Consider the following 23,506-nt stretch of genomic DNA (forward strand, 5'->3'; position numbering starts at 1 on the left):
AATCAACTAGCAAAGAAAACATGGCGTGGGAGTCTTAATTAGATAAGCATAGCTACAAACTCAATGCACGACTGTCGCCCAGTGACGTCCGACGCTCGGATAGGAATCGACATTTGATTGGAGTTCGCGCCAGAGCTGGACCTCGTTTGCGCAGCCTACGCAAGCCTATTGATTTCAATTACACTTCACCTAATGTGCTGTGCTCCATTAGAAGCTCCGGCACGTCCGTGTTCCATGTCACCGATCCTCGGTTTTACTGATTAATGATGAAGATAATAAAATAACTGATACATAAAGGGATTTGCCTCATGACAGCACGTACACCGGCATCTAGTGCCCGGTTGATGGGGGGGTTGCAGGGTGGCCACTGTCTGTCTTCTGTCAGGACTGCCCTCTACGTTTTGGTGTGCAACGTACGACGATTTACGTTAAAAATCGATACACCTCGTTGGCCTCGGAAATAGAACCAGCAGTGAAGCTTTCGCTTCGCTTTCGCCTGCCGTGAGCTGAAACCGTTTCGTGGAGAGTTGGCCAACCAACCGACTGCTTGCTGCCGACTCGTACATTATGTACTGATGTTTTGGGCCATTCGACGTCCTTGAAATGGTTGTGCAGAAAGGAAAGTTTGGTCTTTTGGGACCGATTTTTTTTTCTCCGAGAAAAAAGAAGATCTGTTCGATATGCAGTTCTGGCTGTTCACTAGCAAAAGCTTCTTGGTTTTATGTGGCCATTTTTTCTCCCTGTAAGCTTCAAGCACATGCTGGCTTATTGTGTACATCTTGAGCAGACAGTACATAATGCTTATCTTCGCTCCACAAAGAATCCAGTTGTTTAGGAATGAAGACACAATGAAAAGCAAAAAAAGGACACTAACCACCACCCATCGTTGGTGGTTATCGTGGTGATGGTGTGGAAAACTTTGTCCCAAACTTTCCGCGAAAAACGTGCCGAATGGTGGAGAAAACGTAATGCGCTGCCATTTCCTCGCCGGTTCCGCGTTAGATTGAAACCAGGACAACCCGACAATGGTGCTGACGGTTAGCGTCAAATCTATTGGAAAGATAAATTGCTAACTGGCAAATGTTGTACTTGTTGGTAATTTATAAGACTACGTTTGAACGTTGAATCACTCAGGATGCGAAAGAGGGGGGTGTGAGGGGAGTGAGAGTTACACCACGGGATGGCAGCTAATTAGGAGTGGAATAAGATGCTCATATTGAGCGGGGTTATGTAAAACAAAAGTAAATTAAAATATTAATGAACTGTTTGAACTATTGGAATAGCAAAGTCGTAGACTCAACAATACGGCATGGGTTCGAATCGCGACTAGACCGTGTTACCCGTGTTGTTTATTTGACTGTGGGTATTTCCAATATTGCACTTTCATCACTTAAAAAGCATACCAAACCTAGGCCAGCAACAATTGTAGATCAAAAAAAGAAAATTAATGCAAATGGTCATCGTTTGTTGAAGTGAAAAGATATGATATAAATTGCAGTTTATTTAAATTATGTTTCAACTTCAGTTTTACACATTTTCGTAATTTAGATAATCATCTATTGAAATGAATGTGCGATAAGTTTAACATTGCCTCCGAAATAATTTATTGTTAACTTTTCACTCCACAAAATTTATAACGGATCGTTTAAATAAACGTCATTCTGCGTTGGAAAATGTCAACATTAATTTCCCACGCGAACACTTTGACAATCTCAAATACTCGCGGCGACCCGAATAAACAGTTTGTTGTCGTAATCATGGCGCTTCGCATGTTGTGCAGTAAAACATTCAACTTTAATCTAATTCTACCTCGAAGCTCAATAAACCACCTCCCAGAACAGTTACAGGTAGGCGAGAAAAATCATAATCCACGACGGAAATATGTGAATTGCCTTATTTTCCTTGATAGAATGTTGCACCTGCCACCGTTCGATGGTCGTCATTTCGCTCCTCAGAACCGGTCGGTGATATAGCGCAGTTCCCCGAGGTGGAAGTAGTACAGAATCCACCGGAATGGAAATACGTCGAACGATTGCTCGCTCCTCGAACCGTTCCGAAACCAATTCCAAAGGAAAACTACCCTTCGGGATGGAAACCAGCCAACCCACGACCCGAGCTTAAGTATGTAGTGCTACGTACGAAAAATCATATGCTACCGGTATACCTACGTCGTGGGTTCCGTGGCCAGCGTCGAATAACAGCGATCCGGCATGTCGAGGGTGATATTTGGCAGTTAGAGGCAGAATTGCGATATCTCATCGAAAAGCAGCTTAACCGTCCCATCATTACACGGGTGAATGAAATGAGCGGCCATATTGAGTTTAAGGGCGATCATGTGGCTTTCGTTGAGAAGTTCTTACTAGAGAAAGGAATGTAAGGGCATTTGGTAAATATGTTAAATACAGTGTGCATCTTAGACAGCTTGAAACGATGTCGTTTGGTTTGAATGTTTCGGGATGTGGAATGAAAGTATCAACTGTCCGTATGTTCCATCTTAAATTTAATATTTGCCTTACAAATAGGTTCAGCTTATTTCGTTACAAGAAACGGCATATTAAAAAATGAATATACACACATGCAAAATCCGTACGTAAGTTTTTGCGATTCCGCGACTTGATAGACACTCGAAACCAAACGGAGGGCAGAAGCGATACTATCTGACGAATGGCGTAAACTGTACACATGAGTAAGTTCTTACTGTAATAAATATCAGGTAGCGGCAGCGGTCGAACGTTTCAGCGCTTTCCGAATCGATGTCCAGTCCTCGAGAATTTCCTCCTCGCGTAACATGTACACGATGTAGGGCCCAGACACAGTTACGGCCTTCTTACGTCCCGGGCCCCGGACCTTTGCCGTTCGCGTGTTGGTGCCCCAGTCGGCCCACGATATGTCCACATTGTGGCGATCCTCCTCCAAACGGCGCACCTTCTCCATCAGTTCATCGCAAATGCCATCATTAGCGAGATTTTGTTCACTCTGCAGGACAGAAAAGGATATCGTTAAATGCATTTCAATATGCTTGGTGGGATGTGTGCCTTTCTCCTATCTTACCTCAAAATGTTGATAGCATGCTTGTAGTTCTGATTCGAACTTGTTCTTAATGTTATTGACACGGTATTTCTTCATCACCTCAGCCACCTCCTTCCGACTGTCCATGTTATTTTGCAGTTGCTGCAACGGTATAACGTAATCCTGTAATCGGCCGCCCCGGATTTGCTGCAGCTTATGGTCAACCTGCACCATGCGTTCCTTGTACAGTTGTTCCTTCAGGATGCCGAACTGTTTTTCCAGGCTCGCTGCAAGATACATAATACGATTACTGTACAAGTCTCCGGATCAAAACTTGGCCAGTGATTTTGCATACTTAAATTGTCCTGGCAACTGGTACGCCTTCGTTCGCATTCCCCTTCGGACATTTCTGAGGAATCGTCCGAATCCGGTTCGTCCGCTTCCTCCGCACTGGAATCATGGTCCTGCCCTTGACTGGATCCGGAATGCTCCGACTCTGCCCCAGACAAATCACCATCCCCATCACTATCGCCATCGGTTTTTACAGGAGGCATAGTGGGTTGGATCGTTACAAACTCTCTAATTCAGCAATTTATCCACTAGAGACGAGTATTTGTTAAAATTTTGGCCTGTTTTACGCCAAGCTACTTTGTTTACAGGTGTTTACAGGGGGCGCACTTTTTTTCGTTGACACGTTTGACAGCAAGCTAGCCAAACAACTTCGCGACGTCACGTTGACAGTTCATAAGAATCCAAATTTGGGCCATTTGGGCGATGATTGCAATATTGATCAGTGCATTGAAAATAATCAAGCTGCAAAGCAGAAAAGTTGAAAGTGATTAGTGCAATATATAGTTGTTATAATTCTCGTTGTGAAACAACTTCTTATGAGGTTGAGAAACGAATAACGATCTCCAAGCGATCGGTACCGTGTTTTGATATAATAACGTCAGGAGCAACGCGCCACAAGCCATGGTAAATCGCGTTGGTATCATCTGCTCCGTTATATTGAATCAAAAACAAAGAAACTTGTTCCATATAAGTGGAAGAATATGCTGCTGTTAGTAACATAACTACTGCCCGTGATTGGAAATGCTGGCAAATCAGCGATGCGATTGCAGTTCCTAAATGAGTGAGTTTTGTATCCGTTTACCACAATTTGCATGATCTGTTTTTCTTTCAATATTTCTCTGTATATCATCAAATCCCTCCGAAAATGCTGTTTTAAACGAATTGCTGTTTATTCACCTAATATCATCCGTCAGTACGTAGCTACGAGTAGAATTAGATGCAATTTTTTATGGATCGCTACCACCATCCCGTACGATCATTCTGTTGCATATCAATTGTATTGTAAAAAATACTACTTATCAAAATAGTAGACGCGGGAAAATGAAGTAAAACAGCTCGGGCAAACATAACCTCGAACGCTTCCACTACCGTAGAAAAATATTTGTATCGTTCAAAATAGTTCTTCTCGTCTACTTCCTGGTTCCACGAACTGATGATACTTAAGATAAATTGGTAAGTTTAGTGAGTCTCTTCTTCGAACATTACCTTTGTGTGGGATTCTGTTTGTTTCTGAGTAGCCATTAGTTCCCTTAGCAATCCTCGTTCAAGCTGTGTTCGCTGCTCCAAACATCTCAGTTCATATGTTTGGAGAGACGAGAAATGGTTATAAATACGGGCGAACTAGTCACGCCAGAAGACAAATAGGGTTGTGGTGTTATGATACCAATTCTTGTAAGTGCTCGACTTGGCCGAATTGTATGGCGCCGTAGGCTATAGGGAGGATGTCCTTTGCAAATGTTGTACCACTTTCTTTTCATTAATGATCACGTACAGTCCGTCCAAAATGGTTGTGCTGCGAATCATGTGTTAAAAACTGATCTAAATGCCTAACCTATAACATTGAATCGAAATATGCCCTTTTTGTCGATAGCCGGACGGGGGAATGTATTTGTTTCGTCTTTCCAAACTAAAAAAATCCCTCAGGTGATCGGGTGGCTCAGAGGTGTGAGCTGGAACAAATTACTTAAGATAGTACATATGCCTGGTACTACACACGTTTTCTTTGCATTTATTTGTTCTGTCTCTAGAAGTAGGATTTCCCACGAATAATGTTCCTAGGAAACGAGCCACTCGAGCATCGGCTGCAGCTTTATAATTATTTTGATTTGTTTTCGTGTAAATTTTTGAATCACTATCCATGTGTACCTAAACGTCCACTTTCTCTCACACCAAAGGGGTGGGCGGGTTGTTTGCTGCTGATTATTTAAGTTATCCGTATGGGTTTTGTCTGTATTTTCCTTCCCACAAAACCATTTCTGCTTCTCATGCATATATTATGTGCTCTACGTACCTTGTTGTTGGGTTGTTTTGGGTTCTTTATTTCCGTAACTACAATACATTGGTTTGCTTTGAGTTTTCTACTATATTCGGGGGGGTCTTTATTGAGTTTTATCCTTTCCGTTTTGTTCCTAATGTCCCCAATTTCCCACCACAACTACGCTGATAGTATTGTTACGACATTTAGAAATTGCTTTTTTATTGTGTACTCGGGTTTACTCGTGCTCCTTAATGCATTCCTGCTGCACATCCTCTATCGCTTCCCTAAACGCATAGACTACAATCCTCATACACACACAGACACCGTTGCTCGCTCATCTCCTATACTGCCACATAAAACTCTAGATAAATAAAACATTCATTATTCTAAAACAAAACGTACGATTACTACTATTAAAAGGGAAAAAGTACCTACGAAAGAACGAGTGGTACCACTGACCCTAGCAAAAAAAAGATCACTAAAGTATAACAAACCACCACAAAATCCCCCCATACACACACTCTACTCAATCTTAGATTCCGTGTTTTCCGCTTCCCCGACCCGTTCCGATTGCACGTACACGCGTACACAATTGGTTCCTAGGTAAAAGTACAAACAAAATTATGAAAAGTAGTACTACATTGTTAGCGGCCTTTAGCTACCCAGCGAAGGGCGTAGCGAAATTCCCTTATGAACCGTGTAACGTGTGAGTGTGTCTTGTGTAAGTGTATGCTTTAATGTGCATTTACGAGCGCACAGCGAAAAATAAACGTAACAAGTTCGATAAAGTATAGTATTATCATATATGTATATGTATCTATATGCATATGTATAATAAGAATCTATTGAGTTGTTGTTTTTTTTTTTGGGTGGTGGTTATAGGTCACGTCTCTAGGGCTAGGTGTGATTCGCTCCGGCTGCACCGACATATGGTGGCCTACGCTTTCCGTTCCATTTTGTTCAACAGGTTTGCTTAAATTTTGAATACTTTCAACTGTTCTACTACGTGCTTCTCTGGCTTAGACTACTGCATCCCGTCTACTAGTGTTCTTCGGACATGTATCATGTTTTGCTCCACTAACATCAGCCAGCTAGCCCAGCTAGCTCAATCCAGTCCAGCTACCCCCCAGACGTTACTAGTTGTGCAGCCAACTGCTCGGAACCCACTGTGGTTCCCGTTCTAGTGAATTGATCTCCGCCAGCAGCTGGTGATAAGCCCGCTCGGTATCGTTATTAATGATGATCATGTCGAACAGATGCCCCCAGCGGGCCTCCATGTCGCGCGCGGTCGCTATGATCTCTTTTAATTCCTCTTCCTACATTTAAAAAAGATCATTCGTAGAAAAGACATTAGTACAGGGGTCATTTTAAGCGTTGAATCACGCTTCGTAGTCTAATACAAACCTTGTACGGTTCGCCAGTTCGTATTCGCTTTTGGCGCAACTTTTCCAAACTTGGTGGTGCCACTAATACCGTGTACGGTTTCAGATCGGACGATCGAAGCAACTTCAAGCTCTGGGGGTGCAAATTGAGCACACATATCTTGCCACTAGCGACCACTGCTCGGATAGCTTCGAGGGATGTGCCTAGAATGAGGATATCGATTTAATGATCGTCTTTTCTCGTGGGAGAATCAACTAAGGAGGACACTTCGCCACAGATACATACCGTAATAAGCCTTCTCATATTCACCGTGCTCGACGAACTTTCGGGCCAAAATGTCCGATTCGAACTGTTGCCGTGAGATGAAGTGATAATCCTGTCCCGGAACCTCTCCTTCCCGCTGGGCACGTGACGTATCTGCGGGATTAAGAATAAAATTACTACCACTTCCAACGGGAGCGTTGTGACCCTGTCAACTTACGAGGAATAGCCGCTGCAAATCGCTCCGAATCTGCCATTAGCCGTTGCCGCAGTTCATGCCGTCCAATGTTCGGTGGTCCGATCAGCACTATCGGTCGCTTATGGGAGGCTCTCGGGTAATACAGTGCCACCTCCTCGTACGTAAGAATTTCCTCCGGATCCGGATCGTCGGCTGTTGCCGTCGCGTACAGCGGGTAGCCATGTTCACTGCTCGCCTTCTTCTTCTTCTTGCGACCCTTCCGTGCGCACAGTAACGTTGAACCGCCACCCGCTTTGCCGTTTATATCTTTGCGCGTCCTCAGCCCCACCTCACCGGCAATGGCAAGCTTCATCGATTCGCGCTGATGCTGGAACGATTGGCTCGGTATCAACCCGGCCAGCGTTTGATCTTCCTCGCCCTCCCGGTACGCCTGCCACCAGTTCGGATCGTCACGGGAAATCACGTGCAGTACGTCACCCTTCTGGAAGCTGATGCCCAACTCCCGGCACGGTATGTACAGATCATCCTCGGGATCGTAATCGAAGTGGGCTCGGACGTGCAGCACCGGTGGATCCCGCATGCCCAGCCCGGGCAGTATCTGGGGCACACCGGCCGGCACTACCAGGAACGTAAGCGTACCGGTCATCGAACCGAGCAATGCGCACACATCGTTCACCGATTTGCCACGCATTTCGATACCGTTCACCTCGAGAATTTCGTCACCTTCGTGCAGCAGACCGGACTTTTCGGCGGCACCACCACGCACCACGCGCCCAATCACGACCGCTTCGCCCTCGTTCCTGATGGTGGCACCAAGCGGTTCGGATGACTTCTCTATCTGGATGATTTTGATGTGATCCTGGCTACCGTCACGCAGCACACCGAGAGGCACACTGATTGGTTCCCTCTGGAATGGAAGCAACGAACGCGAATGTTTGTACTACGTGCACCTGCGGCGGGATGGCTGCTGCGTAACTTACCTTAGCGATATTGTTATTGTTATTGTTCACTAAACTAGCGTTATTTGGAATTGATGGCATGACAGTGGCCGGTTTCACCGCACTGGTCAAGGTGTTATTGTTGATGTTGTTGCTGAGCGATGGCATGGCGACGGTGACCGGGCTACCACCGTACGAGGCAATCGGCGAACGATCCGTGGTCGATGCGATTCTGTCGTGTGCCAGCAACAGACCCTCCATCTCGTACGTGGACAGCAGATCACACAGTTCTATTGCGGTTGGTGAGCCGGACTGGGCCAACGATTCGACGCACTGAAATAGTGAAGGTGAGTTCGCGTTAGAACCTGTTGTGCAGGCGCTCTCGGGGGAGATAACTTACGTCCTTGGCTAGCGCTTGAGCATTCGGGCAGATCGGGTTGGGCACTTTCGGGCGCCGCCGCTCCAGGACCGCCGTTCGGACGGCCAGTGCACGGGCAATGCCAGGACCGAGCAGTAAACTTTGTGCCGCCGTCACTCTGCCAGCGAGTGCCGCCAGACCGTGCTTGTTCAGGTGTCCCTGCAGCCGCTGCAGTGCCGCCACTAGCTCACTGTACCCTGGAAATGGCAAACGAAGGAAGTATAGAGAGGTTAACGATTGATCGTGTGCTAACCATGGACAGACATACCGATAATCTTCTCCACCACCTCATCATCTGCGTACGCCTCGTTGTCAACACCGACCGGTGGTTTTTCGATCGGATTGTCCTGCAGAGCACGAAGCCGCTGGGAACCACGCAGACTGTTGCGCAGGAAGTCATTCTGAGCTGCTATCCGTTCCTCGTCCTCTCTTCGCCGTCGTAGTTGCTCCTGCAATGAAACATATGACCCGATGATTAGTGTCTAGTAAGGGCAGGTTTAATGAAAGCCTTCGAAAACAATGTCCCCACAGTCATCGCGTAATGTAGCGCTTAGAACTTGCCTGCCGTTGGGTGTATATCGAGTTGGAAGACACAAGGGCAACCCCGTTCGTCGTACCCTTGACCCCGGACTGTTGCTGTGCACGGGCGATCATCTTCGATCAGCAAAGATGCAACCGCGTGCTGCTTCACTGCACTTCAAAACACACTACCGAGCACGATCGAGCTGTACGCGATCGGCTGGAGATTGGATGCCTTAAATAAAATCAACACACTGAGTTCCCCACACACCGTGCGGTTTCGAATTCGGTACGAAGCTCACGAACTGCTAGCAAACCATCGACACAAGGTCAGAACGTGTGGAGCAACCTTGTACCCCGTTTGCACATTCGGCGTTAGATAGTGCGCAACGGCCCAGTCCCCCACCCCGTTCGGACTGGAGAAATATTGCAACGGCTCGAAACGCGCACACAGCAGCGAACAGGAAGCCATTCGCCAGCAAAATAGTTTCGGGAACGGGGGCGACACCTTATCGGGGAATTTCTCCACAAACAAACTGGTTTGACGATTCCGACCGCTGATATAGCGTGGGTTGAAAGTTGCAAACCCGATTGTCGTCCGCGCGCTACTGATCGAGCGTGGAACTCGGTGGATCAAGCCGCCATATTGGACACACACACACACACACACGGTGAGTGAATGTGTGGGTTCGAAATAGAAAGTCAATTATCCCGCAACCGTAGCAGCAGCAGCTGACCCAACCAGTTTGCCAAAATGTACACGGGGCGGGGAGTTCTTCAGGTGAAAGAATGAACAGTTTGCCAGTCTGTCCAATGCGTTCCGGTAGAAGGTCACCAAATGTCACCACACTTGTGCACGGCGTTAACGTTGACGATCGTGCGACGACGGTTTGTCGGTCATCATCGAGCAACACTCGCACCCGTACTAACCCAGACCGGCCGAATGCCGTATGGCGGAATCGTAGAAAAGACAACAAACCGGTGTCCGGTAATAGAATTACATCATCATCATCATCACCTGCCGTCGTCACTGCTGCGACCCAGTCCCCGGTGGTCGGTGACGAATCGCAACGCAAATTGTTGCGCCAAGCCGATTGTCTCCGGTTTGAATTTCTTTACCCAAACGCCCCAAAACGAATCGTTGAAGGGGGAAAAAATTGTCTTATCAAACTCTGGACCCTTCACCGCTACCACTCCGAAGATGTCAGCTGATGAAATGGTGATGGACACACGTTCAAGGTGGCCACGATGGGTAATTTAATTATCCATTCTTGCCGATCGATCGATAGTCGACGTGACACGCTGTGGCGCGTGTAATTACAAGGACTTAAGCCTACAGACACCGAGTGGAGGAGGCAAACAAAAGGGTTTCGGGATGATATTCGAGTGCACTGTAGAATTCTACCACGGCTGCGAGTTCACTAGACAACGTCGACTACGCCACACCACACCTGGGAAAGCACGGATGTCTCTGTTTTCTTGCGCTTATCGGAAACAATTAAAAATAGCCGATTACGATCGTAAACCCTCTGATATCATTTTTGGTACGGTGGGAAGCGTTTATAAAAATCAAACCACCATGAATCAGCACCAAGAGCACACTTTATAGGCCACATCTTATCGAACTTCCCCATCCCCCAACTGTGTAAAGCACTTTCCAACCCACACGCGATACAGATGGACGAGAGATACCACCGGACGATGGGACCGCGGGTGTTGGGGAACTGATTGGAACTTAGGGGGGAAGACGTCGGGGTTACGGGTAATTCGCTTCCGATTTGAGCTGCTCGTATTTCCACCGTAAATTCATTGCGCATTCCGTGACTATCGCTTTGCGTTATGTATGTGTGTGTGTTTTTATGCTTTTTTCTTTAAATTTCTACTTCTTATTTATCCCACACCGAACTCGGTTCCCGCGCACTCCATGCGATTCCACGCTTGTCTTTACGCAAGCACTGTTGTTGTGATACTGTCGCGCATTTCCATCGCGTACGCGGTGTTAGGGCTGTGCGTTTTGTTGTTGTTTTTTCCTCCCCACTATTATAACTCTTCCCGTACGCACACACACACACACACACTCACACACCTGCAGGGAAAACCTGAACCCGTGGGGTTTGTTTTGATGCATTGTGTGTCATCTGAATCCCGGGGCTGGACCCCGAAAAATGGTTGTGACCAACCACGCGGGCGGTGGAGAGTTTTAATTTTGTCTTTTATCCCCCCCTATTTCGAGGCACACACCCCGGGTTGTTGATGCTTAACCGTAAACAGTGTAATGTAATAATAAATACAAAAAAGCCGGAAACGCGTGCCCACGACAAAAGGACGGAAGGAGAGAAAACAATGTTTAAATAACAAAAACTCGAACAAAAAAAAAAGCTGGAAAATGTTGCCTCATAATGAAAGTAACAATTTATAAACACACAACATTTTAATGAGGGAAGATAACAAAAAATATCTGTATTCAAAAGTTGCAAACAAATTAAAAAAAAAGACCTGAAAACATGATTTAACAACGAAGCTTCCAACTACTGCGAATGTAAACCGCATGTTGTTCGTGTTGTTTTGTTCGCCCCTGTGTGCCGTATGGTTTTTCGTGAATGGATGGGACCCATTAATGGGGTTTGGAGATGATTGCATTTTCATCTACACACGGGTAGGTGAATTATGCAGGTGCTTATTGTATGCATCGGTAACATGGGAACGCGATTGCAAGAGGTCACGCACACCATCAAACCGTTGCATCCAAACACGGCCGCGTCAACAATTTCACCTGTCCCCGGCGGGACACGTGTATGGATGTGCGTGCGGCGTAACGTGCGCTAATGGTGTGCGTGCGGTCGAGTTTGTTTGTACATATTCTGGCAAGATATGGGGTGCGTTTAGTAGGGCATGGGCCCTATAGGGACCGGCTGTCGAATGTGGTTCTTAAATAAATCTCCCGTCAGACGGTCGATAGGTACCGGGACGCACCGGTCAGTGATGACTTTATCGTTTACTGACGGCACATCCATGCTAATGACCGTCCTAATGCAGACGGCGTGTTTCGAGACGTGTGAATGAAAAAAAAACCCCGGGTGCTAAAAAGTATTTCCCGTACGAAACGATCACTCACCTGGAACTTCTTAATGCTATCTAACTGCTCCGATGTCGGTTCCAGGACCTGACCAATATGTTGGTGCTGTGATGCGATCGGCACAATCTTACGATCTGGCACTTGTGGAGCTGGTACTGGTGCGCGATTGGTGAGCCGGCCGTCCTTCTCTATCCGCAGATGATCCCGGGGCGGCGGCACCGGTTTCGTCGAACCATTAAGCTACGGAGCGGAAAGAGAGTGAACGAGTTGGAAGCAAAGATTAGGATCATGCTTTAATGGTGGGGCCCTCGTTAGTGCATAGCTGCAGGGTGATGCAGAGACGATCGACTACATTGAAAGTATTGTGCTGCACGCCACCACACTAAAAGATACAGTACACGATCATCACACTGCACCCCCGCGATTGGGGGTTGAGACAGTGGGAAACACTTGTACACAAAGCTCGATCGGTAACACATAGATCTAAACATCTCACTACTTTACACCCCCTAAATTGTGGCCCCTCTTTTGGTAGGGTCGGTGAAACCGATCGCTAGAACAACACAGTACTACACACAGATTCTGTCGCGGCGCGGCAAAGAAGTAAGGGAGTGATTTCACTTGGGTGTTGTATGTACGGTTCGGTTTGTAGATCGCATTATCCGCATCTGAAGAATTCCGGGCGAAACTTTGAGAGGACAGTGAGCAGGAAGGCTTTTAGCAAAGAACGTAAAACCAACAAAAGACATTGTGCGGTGTAACAGTGTAGGGATGATTGTTTCCGTAAATATGAACATATGAATTAGACGCTTTTGAGCAAAGATATGAAACAATTTGAAAATAGATAACTAATGAAGAAGCCTTTTTTAGGTGAATTGTTTTAAATCAAGTGATGAATTTGAATCCTGAGGAAACGATAACATTTTAAAACTATGTTGAGAATATTCCTAAATCTACTGTTTACGATATACTATTTTAATAGATTCTAAACCAAAATAAGAAGTAAAATGATTACAAACTTCAATAGATTACTGGCAAATCAATGCATTTTACTAACTATTCACCCACTACGTCCCAGGGGAACGAATTCGCAATCCAAATGGCGTATAAAATTGTAGTCCTTCTAAAAATGGCCCAAAACAGAGGGGTGGAATATTATTTTCGTTTGGCCACTCGAGTTATCAATTCAATTCAGAACAACAATTCGATTTTTCCATACAATTCCTTTCTACTTTTTCTTGACTATCTTCGAATTTTATAAAATATATTCTTAAGCTTGTATTTTAATAATTGCATAAAAAATCAATCAATTTAGAATGGGTTATATTAGTTCCAGAAATTAGTGTTTCTGGCTCTAAAGGCACTTTGAAATTATCATCTGATAAGCTAAAGATAAGCTGGGTCATTTAGTTTATTGAATACAGCTTTATGAAAAAGAATTATTTTTGTCTGAAATTTTATACGCTGGGAAATATATGGGCTATTCATTCAAACTATCTATTCTTACTCTTTGATTCAATTTGTACTAGCAAAACTGATTACATACGGTGAATGTGAGTATATAAGGATGCAACTAAACGTTACCGTGATGTTGAATTCTTTATCCAAACCAGCAACGTTTTGGACATTGAACAAGATCTAATACTAAACGTGATGGGTGCATGCGTGAACGTGTGTATGTATGTGTATCTGTGTTTCGGGAAGTGTAAAATAATGGTATTTACGTGTAAACCAATGGCAAACAAATATAAACAACAGCTAACTCGAAAAATGCAACAGATAAATGCAAACAGGGAAAACAAAAATCTAGCGGGAGGTGAAGGAAAACGGAACAAAAACAAAACCAAAATTATACCTCGTTTCGCGCCGGCGACTGTGATTGCGGTATGGGCTTATCAATGGATTCGCTGGATGAGCATGATTCTTTCTTTCTGATAGCGTCTTTAATGAGCAGGGGTTTGGGCGGCGGGTAGCGCGGTGGCCCCTTTACGATCTCAACAAAACTGTCCGGCACGTCGACGGGCAGCTCCCGGTGCGGCCCGACATCGTACACGGGCGGTCCGAGATCACCCGACGACGATGGTGAGGTGCTGCGGTTGGTGCTGAGCGAGTCGCGCAGATCACCACCGGTGCCGGTGGTCAGCAGCGTACCGTACCCATTGTTGAGGGACGACGGTTCGTACTCGCTCGTTACCGAACCGAGCGACGACGGGCCCTTGCTGGAACCGCCCTTCTTCACGTACTCCTGGCTGCTGTCCAGCGAGGACAGGTGCCGATCACTGTACGTATCGAGCGGTTCCAGCTCGAGGGACACGCCGCCACCGACGCCACCGTTCGCCGGATGATGGTGCCCCGAAGGTGGATGATGATGATGGTGATGATGATGTTGCTGTTGCTGTTGGTGGTTGTGGTGGTGCTTCGCAACCTGTGGCATTGCGTTGGAAACGTGATTTACCTGGGCGGACGCGGGCGTGGCTGGTGTTACGGGTGCCGTGACCGCCGCCGTACTGCGTGGCGGTGGATAGCGCGGAGGCGTTTTGTTTCTGGCTATGAACGATTCAGGTACATCGACAGCCATTTCCCGGTGTGGTCCTAAAATGGGGACAAAAACCAACGTTAACATACTGCCGTATATGCTGTACGGGTGCGTTGATTGCCGGGCGCACTTACCATTGTCCTGGTTTGCCGCTAACATATTGTACATTTCCAAGTCCTCCTGATAGTCATCAATAGGTATGGAGGGTTTCAGGGTGTCATCACCGCCCAGCACCACGATGCTGGAGCCACTGCGTCTGCGAGGCCTGCAAAGAGTTCAAGGAAGAGCCAAAAAAAAAAGGTCCGTGTTAGTTTTGCGTGGCAAAGCAAGATGACTACGATCGTAGTTAGGGTACACCGTTCACTAACATCCACAGTTCGAATGGTGACATAAACATCTGTCTAATTTCTGGAAGTCGCATAAACATAACAATAACTTCAAATTGAAAAAGCACTTCTCCTGTAGCTCTTCTCAGAACGATAGCGATTGTTTGGCCATTCGTAACAAAAACCTTATTCTATGCCGAGGGCCTGGATCGTACGCTAGACGGATATTTATCTACACAATATTTTTCATTTACCAAAAAAAATGTGGATAACAACAGAAGGAGACTTGGAACAAAATAGGAAGAACGATCATGCGATCGTACCAAATGATGAATGAAAGTTCTGTTACTTTCGGCACAGAGCTCCGTGTATTCGGTCAAGGTATGCATGACTCCATTCCTTCCCTTTTCGATATGTTTTTTTTGTGAGTCAACGAAAGGAAAGAAGGAACATCAACGGTATGTTGTAGCAGCTTTTTTTTCCGCCTATCTCGATGCTGTTCCATCATATGCTCCCGCTCGATCTACATTTGTTCAGTTGCACACTTGCACAGTAATGGAAAGGATGGAACAAGTAAGAAAAGGTAAAAAAAAAGATAAATACACACGCTACAAATCCACATAACAACCGCATTCTTGGTCAATGAGGCAATCTACACGCTCCTCGGAGAGGATCCGCTGACAAAAGAGGGAGGATAGATGCGCAAAGCCAGACGCAAGACGCACTTAGAACTCTGCCGTAAGGTTCTTGCGCTAAGGGTAAGGTTGGACCTCGCCGTACAGCGCACAAAGGGAGTCGCAAACACAAACCCACACGCTCACAGGTCCGGAATCCCGGGACGGAAACACACGTACGTTTCAAAGTGGAAAAAAAACAACAAAGGTACGGTGAGCCGAGCGCCTTCTGCTGTGGCAAAGCCATCGTAGAATACGAAATGAACCTGTGTGTCTCCTGCGTTTACCTGTTCCACACGGTACGGTGTGGGAATCTTAAATTATTTCACCGTGTCGTTCTCGACCTTAGGGGCCATCCCGTATAGGTTTCCTGCTCGCACTGTATTGTGACTGCTGTTGTGTCGCTTTTTCCCCCATCCGATCTGGATGGTAGCGGAAAGATCCCAGAGTGACGTTTAGAACTTCTGGCGCATTTTTCGTTGGTTTATGTGATGGACTGTCCCGATGTGGGAAGATCCACCCGCAACCAGCAGCAGGACGGACGGGCACATCTTCGCCAGTGCTGTTGGTTGGATTGTTTATTGTTTTATGGCCGTTGGGTTTTGCTGGGCAAAAGGTACGGCGGAGACTTCCGAGAGACGGAAATTCCCCCCAAAAAAACCAAGATTGCTCCCTGGTAATAGTCGCTTGGTGGTAATCTTCTTCCCACCATCATAATCATGGAACTGGTTGGTGGTGATTTCGCTGCAAATTTTCTGTTGCTCCAAAATTCGTAGAAAATGAAGATCGTGCTCAAGTGATTCAACCTGCGCCGGACGTCTTCCATAATAAAGAAATACCTCCATTGTCTACCGTTCTGCTTGACATGCACGATCGGCAGCGAATGCCGCAAGGTGTCCATGGCGTTACCAAGGCAGGGAGGGCAAAAATTAAGATCCAGTTTGTCCGTTTGGTCCGGTGTGGTCGGAATGTGCTTTGATGATTGTACCGCGTTATCTGCGCTTGTTGATCGCTGTGCGCGTTTTACGCCGCCATCCAAGAGGTCCCATCCCAATGCCACACACGCGCGGCCCAGGGGGGCTCCTTAGCGTGAGGGTGGTGGTGTTGGATGAAATTAATTTCACGGTTCACAAATAATTTATCGACTTCCTCCACGCATGTTGAACCGTGGTGGACGAGATTTTCGGAGCGACATACAGCGAGACAGGTTGTCCAATATTGCCAGCAGGGTTCGCTAACTGTTGTGAAGCAGGTTGGGGAACGCACAAGAATTTGGCTGTGTCCCAACCACCACCCCTGACGTATGAAAAGTCGAGTGCACACACCCGACGGGCACCGGAAGTAAGTGAAACAGCAGCGGGAAAGAAAAAAAAAACTAGAGAGAACCCCTTCCCCGAAACACAACGATCATGATGCGTGATATGTGGGGTTTTTGGTCGCGGATGAATGCGAATTCGGTAATGGCGACGATCGAAGTGGAAGTGGCAAGCGACTGTTGGCAAAGCGAGCGCATTCGCGTTATGGAGGAAACCATCGCCGTGGACACTTCCTCCTCATCCGCAGTGATCGGGTTTCGAAGTGGCGAGATCACGCGCAAAATTCAAACACGAAGCGCATCGGTGCGATCGTTCATCACGGCACCACCTCGATTCGACCCCGGGGGAGTGGGTTGCATTCAATTTGGCCACACTGCAGGAGATTGCAAACAGCTGCGAGAGGAAAAGTCACCACGGAAGCGCGGAAGCAATATCCACAATGGGCGCATGTGCGTTCGAGGGGGCGGTACGACTTGGGACGTACTTCCGGTCCCGAGATCAATCATTAATCGATCGACATAATGGGCGCTCGGGGTTTGTGTGGTGCTCGTGTAATATCACTGGGGTATTTTTTTTTGGTTTGTGAAAAGTTGACAACGATGGCAGATATAAACAGCGTAGACATGGGAAACCGCTCCCAGTTGACTTCGACCCGGGAACGGATACGAAGGGAACAGCACAACAATTCGGCATGCTACACATACAGAGAAATACCGTCACTGTTCCGCTGAAGTTAAAAAGAAATTGGGATTGGCTGTGGCATGAAAGAGCAACTTCCTTTCCCTGGTTTTGGGCACAACACAACAGCAACAAAACATACTTCCAACAACATGATCGATTTCTCGACTCGGGAAAAAAAAACCTCTAAACAACCGGGAATCGCTTTCTTTGCTGCGTTGTTTGTTTGTTCTACCGATTTCTGGATCTTTAATCCCTAGTGCTGCGCAGGAACGAAATGTACCAGCCGTATAGAGTTACCTGTGTACTATTTGCCCCTTATTTTATTTTTTTGGCAGACACAAAAAGGGATGAAAATCCATGGGAATAATATTTACCTCCCCCATTAAGAGGATCGGTGCCTGTGGCTCGACATTCCATTCCGACCGAGTGCACCGAAGGTATTCCTGCGTACGATTCAGACACGAAGGACGGTCGTTGCTTTGTTGGCCCATTGTCAGTAATGCATGAAGAATGGTGTGTTCTCGTTTGATGTGAGTGAGTACCAAAGCAGGTCAGTGATTGCATGTAACTGGCGTGAGATTTAAAAAGGTTGTAATACCATCGATTGAGGATTAAGCGATTTTGGGAATTAAACAAGATGTTAAAGACTGGGAACTTTACGAATAAAGGCATAAGGTCGGAAACATTCTGCATTTATGCAACGAAGATCTTATATCTCGATCGTCTCAGAACGCTTCGCTTCGGTTGTCATATAGAGGATGTAGACTTGAGAACCTTTTTGTTGGTATCATCAGGCTATTGAGTATTTTTGGTCTATGCCTATTATTTCTGGATATCTACAGCATATGTTTCCATATAAAACCAGCATGAGCGTCTTGCTTTATCAATCTCAAGAATAGTAATTGCAAGTCTGTAATATCATCGATTGGAATGGAGAATTGTTTAGAATTTGAACAAGTTGTTGAGGAATTGATCTTCTATCTCGATCGTCTCAGAAGGATTCGTTTCGGTTGTTATTATACAGAGATCTATTTGAAATTCTTCTTGTAGGAATCATCAAGCTCTTGAGCATTTTTGGTCTATGTCTACTATGTCTAATGTCCGGATATCTATAGCGTATGTTTACATTTGAAACCAGAATGAGCGCCTTGCTTTATCAAACACAAGAATGTTGATGTTGCACCACTATTCGTCGTTAGGTTTTCAAAATACATCTTCCTCACCGGTGATCGTACTCGAGAGAACGACTTAGGTGGAACAGAGGATTGTCATAAACCTCTAACATTTATTCCTTTTGCTACAAATGTTTTAATCCTTTCCGTAGATGGCACCTTCTCGACACACTGACGCTGAAAGCTGGGAGGATCACGACACCGAGAAACAATTGGAACCGAAACTAAGAAGCTAATTTACGACGCTTATCCAAAGGGGCTCCGGTGGCTCCATGAGACCTTTCCAGACGTTTCTAGAAGCCGTTACGCTGTAGCATCTTTCACAAAAGGCACCGGTAGCATTCTAAAGTCTCGCTTCTTAGCCTTGATCGCTTCATAGGATAGACACGCCATCTCCATAACAATGAAGTTTGAAGAAGAAAGGGCAACACGATGGCTGTGTTAAGGTATGTACGACATGTGAACAGGGCTTCATCAGCGGAAGGGATAATGGTTCAACTCGTTTACGGATCGATCGATGATCATAAAGTCATCTGGGCGCTTCGTTAGGACTTGGTCCATTGGAATGTTTGCTAGCTATATGTGTATGTGTGTCGTAGGAGTATTTGGAGTGAAAAATGGCTTCACTCGACTCGCTCTATACGCCGTCAGTTAATTACCAATGCTTGAGGATCCTCATTTTGTGCTGTTTTGCGATGTGCCAAGGGGCGTCACACGATGTCGAACATGCGGCAGGCTAGAAACACTTGTGTGCGTCGCCACTTGCATGCGTTTCTCACTGGTGGTGGTGGTGATTGTTGTCGTTACCGTCGCAAGTGACGTGCACATTAACCGACTGGCTGGATGCACTTTTCCGATTCCGTTGCCGCTGCTTTCTGTAGGATAATTTGCCTGCTTGACTATTTTTTCTTTGCTGCTGCTTCGCCCTTTTTTCCGTTTCACTTGTCTTTTTATCTGTACACCGCTGCTGCTATATCTGAAATGTGGCGTGCAGTTTCACTGCTCCGTTTTTTGTGTGTTATAATTATATACTTTTTTTTTGTTTTGCTACTCTTCCCCCAACCGTCTCCGGTTGCACTTAACGCACATATGCAACACGAATATGATGATTGCACATTCGCTTTGCAATGTACGTATCCACTCACACATACACTCACTAAAGGGTCGCTTTCTTCGTTCGGGTAGGTTTTGATTGCAATTCGTTGCATTCGTTTTTCTGTTGTTGTTTTGTTGCTGTTCCCCACCCACTAACAAACGGACCGTTTAGCGCAATTTGTTGCTTCTTAGTCAATTTCCTTACGCATTCCTCGGTTTGCCGTACATGGGCACGGACACACTCATAGACGAATTCGCTTCATCAAATGAGATAGGATAAAGGTTTGGAAGGGTTTGAGCTAGAAATTCCAATTCAAGAAAACCACAAAAGGGGGGAGGGGGAGGGGTGTGTGTGTGTGGAAGGTACTGTTTTTTACATTCACAATCTGAATGACCGTTTCGCTACGGGCCCCGTAGTAACGGAAGAACTGATCACACCGGAGACGTGCTTCATGCGATTGATTTCCTTTCGTATTGCGAGACCTCGTAACGTAAAGCGAACAATTGAACAACGGATCTTGTACGGTGAGCGGTGTTCACCTTCGACCATCACTTGAAGCCTTACTGCACGGAACGGAAACGATCACAATGTCAAGCGAAAATGGACCAATTTCGCGCCAAATACCCTCATTCGTCAAGTCGCATTTGAACGGCGGCCACTAACATCTCCGTGCCCAGACTTTCTCCTAATGTTCTCGCGGCCAAACAACAACATTCCTCCCCTTCCCCCATATTAAGAATGGATGACATTAACACTGGTTCACAGTCACAGCCAAGGGCATTGTGGGGGGAAAAGGAGAATCGCGTATGAATTCTATGTTTTTTCATGCTTTGCAACGAGACACGGGATTTGTTTACGTTTTGCATCGTTTGCTACTTGAACGTTCCCTTCGAGGGTTTGCTTTGCAGCACTTGATTGATCCAACAAACGGTCCCGGTCCACTGTTTTGGTTGCTAAAGGAACCATACACCGACACACACACACGCGCGCGCACGAATACCGTTGGGCTCGGTTTCTCTCCGTTGTGGGGACAGGTCAGGGATAGGCACACCTGGAGCGGAAATGCAGCGAAATTCCAACGTCCGCCAGGTACCGAGTGCCGCTAAACCGGTTGCCAATCCGGACGGGCCAAAAGGAGGCAGGTCAACTACCGGTATTCGCGCAGCGGTTCGTAATTACAACGCGCCAGGCTTCAAACTGGCGATTATTTATTTATTTCCCGCTTTTAAGTTGATCTCCTTCCTTTTCTGCGCCGTACGATCGACGTCCCGATGGGAAGCTGGGCTGGTGATACTGTGGTCTCTAGCGGAGCTGATCACTTGTTTAGTCGGCCGCTGGACATTGCACAAACGGGAAACTATCATCACAATCGACACACGGTGACAACGATCCGGACGAAGGCTTGCGAAGCCGACAGATTGTGCAATGACCCGCTGTCAAACGGTCAAACCTGCCAGTGGCCACACACTCACACAGAGAGAGAGAGAGAGTGTCCTCTGAAACACGGGACGCTTATCTTCAACATCCAACGCCACCACACTTCAAACACGCACGATACGCGACACTTGACCAACACGGTGTCGGGTCACACGGGAGGAAACGGTCAACTGGTGCGGTAGTTGGACAAACCCAGCAACTGCCTCGCACCGGGCATTCGGCACGTTCGCGAACTTCAGCAAAAACCACCAACCTTTGCAGGCCTGTTCGAAGCCTTTTCGAAGCTGTTCAAGCTCGACAACAACAACCGTGCTCGTACTACACACATGCGACCGTTCACTTTCGTTCCGAGCCGAAGAATGAGAGTGTGCCCCTTGGTGTACCGTGGTGAAACGCTACACCCTCTCCGGTCGGAAGGCATGCGAAACGAAGAAGACGAGAAAAAGTATGTGTGTGTGTGTATGTTCCGGCGGGTAATCGGGGCGTTTGCTGAGCCTGCTTTTCCTCGCCCACCCGCCCTGTTCACCTGTTCAACCTGTGCAACCATCGCCTTGGCCATCTTCACACCCGCACCAGGTATGTGAGTCCGCAAGGGTGGCAAGGGAGACAGCTAGACAGTGGTAGACAGAGATAGAGAGATACGGAGAGGCCGTAAATGACGGGTGCGTTTCAGTTAGTGCGAAGCCATCCCCGGTTCCTCGGGCCCGGGGACGTTTCCTCATCGGAAGCGCAGACAGCCGTGCAGAAGACGACGAAGACGACGGCAACGGCCGTAAACCTGACCGTAAAAATCATCCGCTAGTTATAAGCCCATACACTTTGTACGCGCTGCTGCTGTTTCGTTAAAGAATTTGTCGTTTTATTGGGTGCAGAACGTTCACCGTACTTCATAATTGCAAGATTTGTGGCATCTTGTATGTAAATATTGACGGTTCTTTTTGTTTTTTGCTTGCCAGGAAGCAACAATTCAATTTGCTAAAGGAAATCTAAAGGATGTCTACAGGATGGACGGTAGGTGCGCGGAGAATTGTTGACTTCCTCATTACTGTGCTGCTTTATCCGGATTTATCCTCAGTAAGGACAGCATCCTTGTGGGAATTTTTGAACAATTTACACCTTAAGACTTCGAGAAAAGAAACTCCAACTAGACGACATATTATACGGCATGTCTACTTAAACTTCATGCATCGTTTACTAATAAACAACATGTCATCAAGGGCGCAGTCAGTCAGTAAACTCGCTTCACATTCAAAAATTCAAAAACCCAACGGAAGCAAAGACGCGTATGCTGACGTTACATGTAGCATAATTGTACCTTCGGCAACTGACCAGCCAACGAGAAAAGGAAGCGAGCGAAGGAAGCGGTGAGGTAACTTTCTTCCATTCTCCTTTGTCCGCGGTCGAGTCTTCATGCTCATCTAGCTCTAGCCACAGACACCAGCGGCAGTACCATTTGGTCGTGGAAGCCCCACACGCAAACACGCTTAAAACCACCGTGCTCAGTCATACACCTGTATGCGGCCAAAGGGTCTCGAGTGCCGTCTGTTATGATGCATCTACACACACACATACACATTTGTCCAACGGTGGCCACAAAAGGGATAGGGCAGAAATGAGACGAAGAGAGATTATAAATGCATAGTCAACTATTAAAAAAGTCAGGCCAGTTGGAACGATGCTGTCCTGTGTGGAATCTGGATGAGTTTGATTCAGCTTCATGAATCTGAATGAATCTTTCAACTGAGCGAATGAATCGGTATCTCTATTACAAAGATTCATGAATCATTCAAGATTTCTCTCTCTTCCTGGCGTAACGACCTACTAGATCATATCTGTCATTTCTGGCTTACTAGACTTAATTATTATCACGTAGTCGGAGAGTCAGTCCTTGCTACGATTCAAGATTTATGACATCCAAAAAGCTCGTTCGTCTTGTTCTTCTCCACGCCCTTCAGGGGCTTGACCCGGCAATACTCCGTGTTTTCATGAATCTTTTAAGAGTCGATTGCTGATATGAATGACTCCTCACTAAGGGTGAATATAAATTATTCTTTTTCCAATATTAATTAAGCATTAGTCCTGATGATGATACTGTAAGGTTAACATTAAGACTATTTGGAAGTTAAATAACATCAC

The 23,506-nt window shown here is 46.4% G+C and overlaps 3 protein-coding genes across 3 annotated transcripts; 1 reads left to right on the forward strand and 2 right to left on the reverse strand.

The window, feature by feature from the left end:
* Window positions 1–1,729: 1,729 nt before the first annotated feature.
* LOC128296987 (probable 39S ribosomal protein L49, mitochondrial) lies at window positions 1,730–2,529 on the forward strand. The gene is made up of 2 exons (XM_053032525.1): window positions 1,730–1,847; window positions 1,910–2,529. Exons 1-2 carry the CDS (start codon window positions 1,758–1,760, stop codon window positions 2,375–2,377), a joined length of 558 nt encoding a protein of 185 aa, XP_052888485.1. The 5' UTR covers window positions 1,730–1,757; the 3' UTR covers window positions 2,378–2,529.
* LOC128296986 (breast cancer metastasis-suppressor 1-like protein) lies at window positions 2,490–3,662 on the reverse strand. Its single transcript, XM_053032524.1, has 3 exons — window positions 3,365–3,662; window positions 3,052–3,296; window positions 2,490–2,976 (listed from the first exon to the last, which is right to left on the reverse strand). The coding sequence occupies exons 1-3, from the start codon at window positions 3,561–3,563 to the stop codon at window positions 2,710–2,712; spliced, it is 711 nt and encodes a 236-aa protein (XP_052888484.1). The 5' UTR covers window positions 3,564–3,662; the 3' UTR covers window positions 2,490–2,709.
* A 588-nt stretch (window positions 3,663–4,250) lies between these two features.
* On the reverse strand, window positions 4,251–19,762 carry LOC128299848 (protein PALS1). The gene is made up of 11 exons (XM_053035965.1): window positions 19,497–19,762; window positions 14,803–14,933; window positions 14,633–14,724; window positions 12,172–12,372; window positions 8,806–8,986; window positions 8,520–8,734; window positions 8,162–8,452; window positions 7,203–8,088; window positions 7,007–7,138; window positions 6,743–6,924; window positions 4,251–6,654 (listed from the first exon to the last, which is right to left on the reverse strand). Exons 1-11 carry the CDS (start codon window positions 19,514–19,516, stop codon window positions 6,475–6,477), a joined length of 2,511 nt encoding a protein of 836 aa, XP_052891925.1. The 5' UTR covers window positions 19,517–19,762; the 3' UTR covers window positions 4,251–6,474.
* Between the last annotated feature and the right edge of the window lie 3,744 nt (window positions 19,763–23,506).

Source organism: Anopheles moucheti, chromosome 2 (genome assembly GCF_943734755.1).
Source record: "Anopheles moucheti chromosome 2, idAnoMoucSN_F20_07, whole genome shotgun sequence".
In the NCBI taxonomy this organism is placed as follows: domain Eukaryota; kingdom Metazoa; phylum Arthropoda; class Insecta; order Diptera; family Culicidae; genus Anopheles; species Anopheles moucheti.

Coding starts and splice junctions, on each gene's coding strand:
- LOC128296987 (XM_053032525.1), top strand. CDS start 1,758: ATGGCGCTTCGCATGTTGTGCAGTAAAACATTCAACTTTAATCTAATT. Junction 1,848..1,909: donor ACCTCCCAGAACAGTTACAG/GTAGGCGAGAAA, acceptor TTTCCTTGATAG/AATGTTGCACCTGCCACCGT.
- LOC128296986 (XM_053032524.1), bottom strand. CDS start 3,563: ATGCCTCCTGTAAAAACCGATGGCGATAGTGATGGGGATGGTGATTTG. Junction 3,297..3,364: donor CAGTTGCCAGGACAATTTAA/GTATGCAAAATC, acceptor TGTATCTTGCAG/CGAGCCTGGAAAAACAGTTC. Junction 2,977..3,051: donor CATGCTATCAACATTTTGAG/GTAAGATAGGAG, acceptor TCTGTCCTGCAG/AGTGAACAAAATCTCGCTAA.
- LOC128299848 (XM_053035965.1), bottom strand. CDS start 19,516: ATGAGGATCCTCAAGCATTG. Junction 8,987..12,171: donor ATAGCATTAAGAAGTTCCAG/GTGAGTGATCGT, acceptor GTTTCATTGCAG/GAGCAACTACGACGGCGAAG. Junction 8,089..8,161: donor ACAATAACAATATCGCTAAG/GTAAGTTACGCA, acceptor CTTCCATTCCAG/AGGGAACCAATCAGTGTGCC.